The following is an 11,573-nucleotide window of genomic DNA, read 5'->3' as shown; positions in this document are numbered from 1 at the left end:
AGACAACTTTGTTTCCCTTACTATGGAAATCTTTATCTCTACAACTCTTTATCTTAAGTATGTACAATTTTTAAAACTTGGGATAAACTGAATGTACCATTTTTCGTTATGTAGGATGTTTTAAAAAGTTTTATTCGTAATTTCATAAAATATTCTAGAACGCGAATCGAATAAATAGTATATATTATTTTTTTTCAAGACTACACGAGGTTACAAGGCTTATTGAATCAGTGTATACTTCGGAGTTAAAAACAACCTTTTATATTCATATATATTGTACATATAATAAATAAATTAGAATACAATGATAACAATAATATTGCACCCACTGATTTGTGATTCTAAAAAATTAACATTGCTGTTATGAAACGAAAACTTAAGTTTTTAAATTATAACACTGACTTTATCCTTTATGCACATAATATAAAAAATATAAACGAATAAATCAAAAGTTGTATAATATGCGATTTGTGTAAAAATTATGTAGGTACTGCGTGCATAAGTAATTAGCTTAGTAAATCGTTTGTGTTATTGCTTGTTCACTTGAATATCATCACCTTGACCCCATAATTGTTATTCAGACATATAATAGTCTTCGTCCAGTGTGTCTAGATGAGCTGTCGTGTTAAAATCCAAATTTTTAAATTTGAATGTGCTTAACCACGAAAACGAAATCATAGCAATGATATTATGTAGACTGTACCTTGGTAACGTTCGGGATATGATAAATTGTCTGTCAAAAAGAAAATCAACAAATTGAACAAAAAACCACGAGAACATAAGACGTCCAGAGATCGTCTCACGTCGGTCGAATGTTTGTTATTATACCACCTCGCCTTGTTTATTTATCTATACGACTATACATAATTTTTAGAAAGTGTGCACTTAAATTACAAACCCGCGGTCATTATACACTCATACACGTGGACTACGAACGCTTCAATTACGATTTTATTTTTGAACCATACAAAATTACACGGTATTGTACCTATAGTAGTATAGGTACCTACCTAATACTATAGATGACTTCTAGAATGTATATTTTTCAATTCGGGCGCAGAGTGTAGTTGGATCCTTCGAGCCTCGAGGTTCGATGCAGTAAACTATTACGTAGTTGTTGTATGGGTAGTGGGTACATGTTTAAATAGGATTTTAAATGTATATATTACAGTGGTTGCATAGTATTGAACCCAAAGCGAGTGTAAACACTAAACAGTATATGTTTTCGACAAACTTCGAAATCGACGATTTTGTATACGATTTAATCGTAGTACCTACCTAAAATAATAATAATAATAAAAAAAAAATCATATTATTTTGTAACGATTTCTGGACTTCGGTTCATTCGGGAAATGATTTGTATTTTGATTTCCTGTAAAATGCTAAAAATATTATGTCCCTTATTAAAATGTTTGTAAATAAAATTGCGATCGGTATCTGGCTAAGTTATCAGTCGAATTATGCATCCTTAGCCTATACAATATTGTATAACATTATAATGTATTATGACTTTCCAGCGCCTTTCCCTTTGAACAGTTCACGACTGGTCGACGAGAACGTGGTCAGACAAACGGTAAATATATAGTTTTAGACGGGTGCGAGTACGTTATTCAACATGTTATCGTCGTAAGTGTTATGTGATTACCAGATGGAAAATATCCGGGATACCGTGAACAAAGTTCAAGTGTCACTTGTAGAATCGATGACCAAACAGAATTACTACATGATGCGCCCGTGGCGGAAAACAGGCCGGAATTCGAGCGAAAAAAAATGGTTGCCGGAATTCGTGACGAGCATGGGTTAGTGTAGATTTTGGTTATAATTAAACGGCGAAAAAAAGAACACCACACTCGAGGAACGGTGCAGGTATATATAATATCGTCGTAAACTATTGGTATATAGAGTGATATAACCTAATCTGCTATACCTACGCGGTCTTACCGTTTCAAAAACTTAGTCGCGTCGAAAGTTTTTCAATTTGTGAAATTGATTCCCAGTGGGGCATACACAATATGATAATTATCAACTTAAACGAAAACGCCTCGTTGTTTTCAACTTTTAGATATTACACCCCAATCACGTTTCTATTTCGGGGACGCGTGCAATTTAAAAATATATATGTTTTTAATAATAATATTTGCAGTTGTTTTATGCACCTATATGTATTGCTGTAGGTATAATATTATACACTTTACTCGACAACTTGTATGAGGTGGCCTTTATACCGACACTTATCTTGCACACGTCGCGGTGATATACGCGTACATACCGATAAGGCACAACACGTGTCACAGACGGACCAGAGCTTACAATTTACACGATTTCGCGTAGTTTTAATACATATACATAATAGTATAATACGTTTTACATATTATCTTTAAACTGTATGTGTTCGATTTTCAATTTATTGTCGAACGAGCAGGTTAGTTATTACTTGCAGGTAACCGCGAGAGATGGGTTTCACGGGCATAATTATTCAAAAATCTAGCCGCATAACATTTTAATTTTCATAACCATTATTCAACAACGTTACGTAATTATATAGAGAAATATTGTACGAAAAAGCTTCTAAAATTATTATTATATTGACGGATACCGTCTATTATATACATTTAAAAAAATACAAATGCATAAATTCTAATCAATGCATATCGTGAATTCCACTTTCGATAGTGAACGATTAGAAAATACAGGTACTTTATTAACGTATACGATTTATCGAGACTAAAATTTAAAATAATAAATACTTTTACAACGTATAAACAGTCGTAATGACTGCAAAGCACGATGGTTGATGAAAAATCGTTTTACGACCATTTTGAACTGTAAATTATAAGGAATATAATATAATAATATACTTAATATAGTGATAATACGGAATAATTTATGATAATACGTAATGCAGATCGTTTGGAATTGATTTGGGAAAAATAATGAGCGTCCAAGGACATGGATAAACTTCGAAGTATAATTTCATGCTTTGTAAGGTTTAAAACTAATTATCAACTATTGTAACCCCCGAGGGAAACGCCATCTTGGTGGAAACGAACAATACGATGAAAATATGAATCTAATTGTCCCAGCTGAGAAGATGCATGTGTTTAAGAATATAAAAACAATTGATATGAAAGCGACGGAAACTAATAACAATTTCATTCGGACACAAAAGATTTGAATCGAACATCGTATTCAAGTGTACAAAATTAAATGAAACAATATAAGAACGTTGAAGTATTATATTATTGCATTCAAATGCAGTCGTCCATGTACCATACATGATATGCAGGTGATCGGCTTAACGTTTCCCATTCACTTTCTCTGTCAACTTTGGGTTTTTGATTTTAAGTTTATAATTTATGTATAATAGTTACATAATTTTGTAAAATATAATTGCTATAACTTATAAGCAACGAATACATTTAAAAAAAAATTAAATTAAAAACTAGTTACTAAAACGACCGAAAAAATGTGTGTTCATATATTATAATATGAATTATTTGATTTATGGAGCAATATTATAGTCAATAAAATCAAAGCTATCATACTTATAATAGTATTATGATAAGCATTTTTTGTTTAAAATACTCAATTATGCTTTTTTTTTTTATCAATTATTGATTATTAAATATATAAAATACATCATGTAAAATATTATTATATACAGTATACAAGTAATAAAAATAAATTCAACTGTTAATCATTTCGTCTAAAAGAGTTTTGTGAAATTATACATTTTAGATATTATTGTATCGTCGATCCATGTAGAGGACCTCACAGAATGTCCGTTCCGACTATCCCCTTGCGGCTTAGGCCGTGTCATAAAAATTTATTGTAAAAATTATTGTGAAGCATCACGGGGCCGAGGCTACACTATCACACAGCAACCGCCGAGGAAAGTGTACCCAGCCCCATGCAAAACAAAACAAAGATGTATGTACATTTTATTAAATAAACGATGCTACATGGGGGTCAAGCAATGTGTAAACAGTATGGCTCCCATGTAGTGCTTAACAAGGAAAAAAAGAAAAAAAGAAGTTATTATTGTTTTTATCATCCTTATTTTTATGTATATCACGATATAAACAATACAGAACAATAATGCATATAGGCAATAGTTATCATTTTACAGGCCACGTATGATGAGCGTTGTCTGAAAAACCTGAAACGAAATTTCCTTCAATACTTATATTTTACCCACTTTAATTTCTGTTTTTGGAAAATCAACTATTTAGAATCTTTTTATTTTGGTCATCATAATGTCGTAAACGATAAACGTCATAATAAAAAAAATACATTCATCGTTCCACTCAGAATCTAAAACGTTACTCTGAACCCAATTCTGTTTGAAATATTTTATTGCCTTTATATATAATATAATTGTATATTTTTTATAACCTCACCTGTTGTAGTATTAGACATCCATGCATGGTTAATCTGTATCGGTGACATATACAGCTCTTTTCCAATTTTGTTTCTGTAAACGGTTATTTACGGTACTTTTTTATTCCTCTATTTATGTTATATAATATTAAAATGTCTTGAAAAATTGCTTTAGGATAAAAATTGACTTCCCTTGTTCAATGCCAAAAACGCGGTGAATTCTCATACATAGGTACTCGTTTAACGAGTAAATGTATTTCTGATAAATGAATAACTCATTTTCAATTTTAGCTCTGAATGCTTTCAACGAATGTTTGATGCCTCAATAATTAAATACCAGACAAACAATAATGAACTGTTTTCGAGTGTTTTAAGTTTTGTCAGCTAGAGCCTGAAGTAATGCGAATTGCGATAAATGTATTATGACGAAATAAAATTATTTATTTATACAGCGCTGTTAAAACTTTCTCTTATAATTTATAGATCATCAAAAGAAAAATCCACATATTATTAATATTTTAATTGTCTATGAATATGTTTCGTATTGTAATAATTTTATAATTGTAATAATTTATGTGTAGTTATAATATTATTAGACATTAATCGTACTTCATGAATATAAAGGTATTTTACATCAATAATTACACTTTAATAGTTTCTAATTTCTACCATGTATTTATGATTTTTTTTTTTATATTTAAAGTCTTACTTATACATTTTGTCATCTAAACTTAATGATGAGTTATAAATACGATTTGAAACTTTAATTATGTTCAAACGAATTAAAGTCGGTTACATTTGCTCTAAGTTCAAAGTATATAGTTTATCGTGCATTACAGGAAACAAAGCTACATAAGTGAAAATACTAGTTTACTTATGTTGTAAGTAGACTGATAATTTGTTCATTTATCAAAGCTTTAATACTGTCTGTTATTCAACCAAATATTATATTCCTAAAAATGTCTTTTGTAAACTAGTATAAAATACCGACTTATCGAAATAAAAACATACTATTTTTCAAACATAAACCCATTTTATTTTAGTGTTAGACCTCGTCATCTCTAGGAATGTGTTTGTTGTTTACTCAAATCGGGACATTACAATTTATTATTATTATACACGTTATGAATCATATTAATTACTGGAAAAAAATACATATTATGTTATGCTCATAGATACTATTATACAAAGCAGAATTTGTGTTATCTTTTACAGAATACGAGTAAGTGTTATTTTCGAATGTCCTCGGGAGCAAATTTATTTTTAAATACATGTCATTTGATAATATTACATTTTATGTGAATCAGTCAATTATACAGCAATTTCGTTTGATCAACTAAACGTAATATGATTGGAAAATACCAAACTTAAAACAAAATATTACATATCGATGTAAGTAAGCAAGTAAGTTTTATTCATATTTTATTACGGAATTTTAAATGTAAAATAAATAAAATTATTTGTTAAATGGGTAATGAAATATGTAGGTATAACCATAAACAGAAATTAATTCACCTGTATTTTAAATAAATAATATTATATGATATTGTAGAATCAAATAAAGACAACTGAAGTGGTATTAACCTTATTTTTATAATGAGGTACATTTTAGAGTAGGTAGTTGCACATTATTACTTACACATTGTCAATAAAACTAAAATTGCTAAAAAATATTAAATTCGTACTTAGTGGTACACTTAAGCATCTAAAATTACCTATAGTTGAATATGGACATAGGTCAGGGTTATATATTATCAGCTTAACAACTAAATTGAATCAGTTGGCCCCAAAAGTTTAATAGATAACCTGATTAACTTCCTCAAAGCGACCGGATTGTCCGGACTAGACGAATTAATAAAACCATATTGTACTTAGAAATTGATTTACAAAGCATCACCCTTTTTAAACTTTTATAATGCATTTATTAAAACTGTGATTTCTGGAATTTTTAAATATACTTAGAGACCTATATTTCCAAATTCTTAGATTTTTTATACCATCGAAGGAGTGGGCTTATTTTTTATTTCAGATGAGGCATACTCTTTACTGCAAATTTTTATGATTTTATGTACCTATCTAAATAGAAATTGAAACAAGAAGTTGCTGCGTTATTAGAATCTATATCCTAAGGGTAATAGTTAATTTTATTCCTTAATTATGGTTTTACATAGAACATAAACAGACGTACCTTAAGTTATATAATTCAAATTTAATTAATTTAAATTTCTATTTAGATACATAAAAATGTTCAAAAAGTTATCGGCACAATAATCTATATATATAAATCACAAAACATGTTTCTATGCCCTTTATGCATTCCTAAACAATTCATCCTATTGCGATGAAATTTGGTACAGAGATAGATTTGACCTCGGGGAAGATAGGCCACATTTTGTCGTAAAAAGGTAAATAAGAGCTCCAACCTGGGGAGATTCTAAAACAGGGATTTTAAGATTTAGGATGGACATTTTTTTTTTATTAATGGCTGTAATTGGTTTTAATAATTATTATAATTAGCCTGTGTATTTTAGTACAGAATGTCTCGAGTCCGAACCACGGTTTCGGTGGACTAATTTTTTGCATTTTTTTAATACATTAGAGTTAAATTTTAAACCTACGTACGCACCACGCAGGGTCTGTGATCTACCACAGGTAGATTTCCTACCTGATAATATACTGCTCGCATAATCACTAGTGAATCTCACGGACAACGCCGGTCAGGATGTTTATAAATTAAAATATAATATAATTTACACTTTGTTTCCACACCGTGTTACACCCAAAAAGAGTTGAACAATCACAAAAATTGCATTGCTGAGTCAGCTAGTTTACAATAAAATAGAATAGTTTTCATTATAAAAATTTGTATTTCCAAGGAAACTAGGACACTCCTTTTACGGGTATTCAAAAACTATGGATTTAAAAATATGGTCTTTAAGTATATTTAACATTTCTAAAAATCAGAATTTGAATAAATGCATTATTAAAGGCCACATAGGTGATCTCTCTCTCGCTCGCTCTCTCTATATATAAACACGTTAGGTAACAATCTATATTTAATGTAATGGCTAATGTTAATGAAGTTCTGTTAGTAAAAAAAATACAACATTCAAAGATCGAATTGTGAATTGTATTTTTATTTTCAATAGATTTAATATTAAATCAAAAATAATGTTAAATTATATGTATCTACTGATTTTTAATCTTCAAAGTAGTAAAACCCTCTTAAGTAGTCGTGTGTGGTCTAGTTGACCCCCTTGAAAAATAAAGCCAATGCATAATAAATAATAATACCCACATAAAAGTTGTACCTTAATAAATGAAAATGTATTAACATATTTCAAAAATTAAAATATTGGTCAAAGTTGGAGTGGATCATATTTACCCCCGTGCGTCACAACGTCATATATTTTTTCGGATTTGTATTTTTTTTAATAATTTGTATACAGGTAAATTAAATATAACATGAAAAAGAGGAGGGGACGTGCTATTTGTCCATGAAATAAGGATGTAAAGACAAAAACTTCATAACATGAAGACAATTTATATGTAAGGATTGTTTTCAGAAAATTAATATTCAACTGATTCAGAATAAATACTTCTATAATAGTTAATATGAATACATTTTAATAACAAAAATTTAAACTATAAAAATGATTATATGAATATAAACATAATAAATTCATTTCTAGATAGAGCACCAATAAAAAAAAAAAAAATAAACTGTTTTAGTAGAAACAGAATTCATACATACATTTTGAGATTTATTGTTTTAGAAATAAGATTTTGAAGTTGAAATATTTTTTTCTGCGAACCAAACATTTTGTATACAATTTAGTAATATATTGTTTTTGTTTTTAAGAATAATATAATTATTATAACAACACTGCATAAACACACTGTATTGGATTTGTTTTAATTTGACTTTTTATTATAAAATGTTTATCCATATTTATTTATCATACTCTTTATAATATACTTAACATATTTTTATAAGTGGGATCTAATATAAACCCTCCCCCAACGCGTATATGAACGTAAAAAAATAAACTGCTCAAGACGTTGCCAGCTGGGCATAGTCTTATGTACCTCCTTAGGTATCTGTTTTGTTTTGTTTGCACTGTTATATATAATTTATACATTGTAATGTGAGTATGTGACTATAGTAGGTGATGAGTTCAATAGGGAAAACTTATAATTGTATTTATTGGTCGAACGAAGACACGAACGAAGTACACGTTAATAATGATAGCTGTTAGGCATTGAATAAAATTTGTTCATATTTCTTGAATCGCTTATACTGCAGACCGAATATTGACAACGTAAAAAAAACTTCCGCAAGCACGTATGGCATATATATTATGGGAGATTACATTATATATATCTTCTTAATCAGTACGGGGTACAATAGATTTTATGAATTAAAAATACAATAGAATATTGTTGTTCTAAAATCGGATCGTGGAACACATTCTGTGGGTATCAAGGATGAATAAAACGAAAACCATTACGAGGGTTTTGATCCTTTATATAATTAACAACAAAAAGTGGTCAAACATTAATACTTTGTGGTTTATTTCGGGAAAAATAATGCGTTAATAGGAGCGCATAAATCGTACATATGTGAAAAAAAACATAGTTCTAAATTCATAAAAATTAAGACCTCTATATATGTAAAGATAAATGGTCTGTCATAATTAATTTTTTGAATTTATAACTATTAAAACAGCTTACAATAAAATATATGATAATTACTGACCACCGAGTTATCTTCCTAGTATATTCACGAGAAAGGAATTTATTACTTAGTATAGGTATAATATACAAAATGCACTAAATACTATAAAAAATATTATACAGATAGAACGAAATGTTTTGAGTTTTTTAAATTCATTTTGACGGATTAACATTCTTAATATAGGTACCTATAATCTTTATCATTGCTTATTATAAGAGTATTGTAACCACGGTTTTTGAATTAAAAACTGACACAGAATTCGTACCTTGATAACCTGTCGTGTTCCTATTCATAATGTGTTTTTATCAAAAAGCTTTTATTGCGGAAGTCAATCTCTTGAAAGATATAACGGCAGTGACTATAACAATAATGTAGAAAATATAAAAAAAAGTGAGTTTAAAAACACATGTTGATAGATAATATACCTATTTTAGCATTTGAATAATTTTAGTTTCTGGCACTCTGGCTGATATAGTCATACTTTATTTTATTTTCATATAGGTAAGATTATGAAATTTGAAATTTGGTTTTATTTTTCTGAGGGGAGAGGATTTGTTTTTGTCCAGAGTTAACTAACTCGAGGGGAAGCTCTGCCTCTTCACTATCTGAGTTTAGTTGTCTTAAAGTTCTGATAACTTATTAGAATTATAAACTCACAATAAATTGTCAACATTATATATATATAATCCATTACCTGAGGCCTGAGATGTTAAATATTTTTTTGCGAAAACACCATAGGTATTGTTGCAACATCACTTATATGTACCGCATATTACAAATATATGTGACATTTAATCATTATAACTTTAATATATTATTTGTACGGACGCAGTTAATAGTTATAGTCATCGACATATTTTAAATACAAAATCCAAATTTATCATTTTTGGCTTAACTCGTCAATGACCTCATCGATCGTAGTTTTGATATTCTGTTGACATGCAAATAAGGACAAACCCATTAAATATATATTTTACCCGTACTTGATCGTTTATTACTATATATTCTATATTTAATTACCTATTGTACCTATTACACTATGTCCCATGTTATTCTCTCATAATCAATATTAGACAGTCGCAGTGGCGTAATTTGCTCATATTTGGGGGGGAGGATTGAAACATTTACCCCCAACAACCAAAAAAAAAAAAATTGGTTTATATCATAAAAACCTCTCAGTCCAACTATTGTGACCTGTATAATGTAAGTAGGGTACATTTAAATGCATTTATACATAAAAATAAATAATTACATACTATTTAATAGAGTTTTAAATGTACTTTTTCCAGTAAATACGTGGAATAATCTGCGTGGATGTAAAATACTCAAATTGCTCCCTTCAAAAAGTTATAACTTTAGAACTAAGTCCAACCAAAACATTCTGATTGCACCATATTGTACTTAAATCGTTGAAATATAACTATTACCTATAGGTTTTCGAAAACAATTTCTAAAAATCGAGGTAAACTGCATTATTTAAATATATTTGTGCAATATTCAATTTGCAATAGTGATTAGTGTTTATTACGAAGTAATATTATTTTAGTTTCAGCTACCATAGGGGATTTGGGTTTTTATTTGTTGTTTCTATAAAATAAACTATATTAGTACCAATAAGTACATAAATATGGTTCTTCAGTTAGAAATTAAAGTCATGGGGAGGGATAGGACGTCCAAATCTGTCCCCCTTCCCGTAATTACGCCAGTTGCAGTCGAGTAATAATAATTATTTTTATTTAACATTCGTTGTCATTCGAAGTCCAATAATTTGAGTACCAAATTCACAGGGCTCATATTTTTTTCTGAATTTTAAAAGTATCCTTCAATGAATAAAATATATCTTATTGAAATGCAAAAAAAATATTTATAAAAAATGAACACGGTCCATTAGTCATACACCCCCGTGCCCATCAAATGTACACAACTGATGGATCCAGCCATCCAGGCACTTTCTTTGGGTGTACCTATGTTATTTTATGCACGAAACTAAACGAATAACATCACAGTTACCAGGCATATGAAAACTTTTAAGCATTTTGAAATCTTTACAAACGTACACTGCTACAAATGTTAAGTTCAATTAACTTGATGTTTGTGGAATAAGTTCATACTGAAAGAACATTTTTTTTTTTTTTATTAAAATGTTCAAGATAGTTGTGTGTAGCATAACGTAGCAGTTCAAGAATATATGATTATTTAAATACACATTGCAGGTTCAACGTGTGTGTGTAGCACTCGGGTTGTGTGGAATTAGTTATCTTTAAAATTAGAAAACATCTCCGCTGGTGAATAGTACCTTTATGTAATAATATGTTTCTTAGGGTTATTTCAATCTAATGATGTTGTACTTACAGTTTAAAGTTAAAAAGTAAATTTACCGAACACTAAAGTCTCGTTTCTTAATAATATGGAATTAAACTTTTAAAGTTGGCAAAATAATTTTTAAAATTTAAAC

The 11,573-nt window shown here is 29.0% G+C and overlaps 1 protein-coding gene across 1 annotated transcript; it reads left to right on the top strand.

Moving 5' to 3' along the window:
• The first annotated feature begins 424 nt into the window (after positions 1–424).
• LOC107883125 lies at positions 425–4,875 on the top strand. The gene is made up of 3 exons (XM_029491373.1): positions 425–1,573; positions 1,649–1,799; positions 3,739–4,875. Exons 1-3 carry the CDS (start codon positions 1,394–1,396, stop codon positions 4,002–4,004), a joined length of 597 nt encoding a protein of 198 aa, XP_029347233.1. The 5' UTR covers positions 425–1,393; the 3' UTR covers positions 4,005–4,875.
• The last annotated feature ends 6,698 nt before the right edge of the window (positions 4,876–11,573 follow it).

This window comes from Acyrthosiphon pisum, chromosome A3, assembly GCF_005508785.2.
Source record: "Acyrthosiphon pisum isolate AL4f chromosome A3, pea_aphid_22Mar2018_4r6ur, whole genome shotgun sequence".
Lineage (NCBI taxonomy): Eukaryota > Metazoa > Arthropoda > Insecta > Hemiptera > Aphididae > Acyrthosiphon > Acyrthosiphon pisum.
Note: the sequence above shows the minus strand (reverse complement) of the source record. Positions and strands in the feature narration are given on the sequence as shown.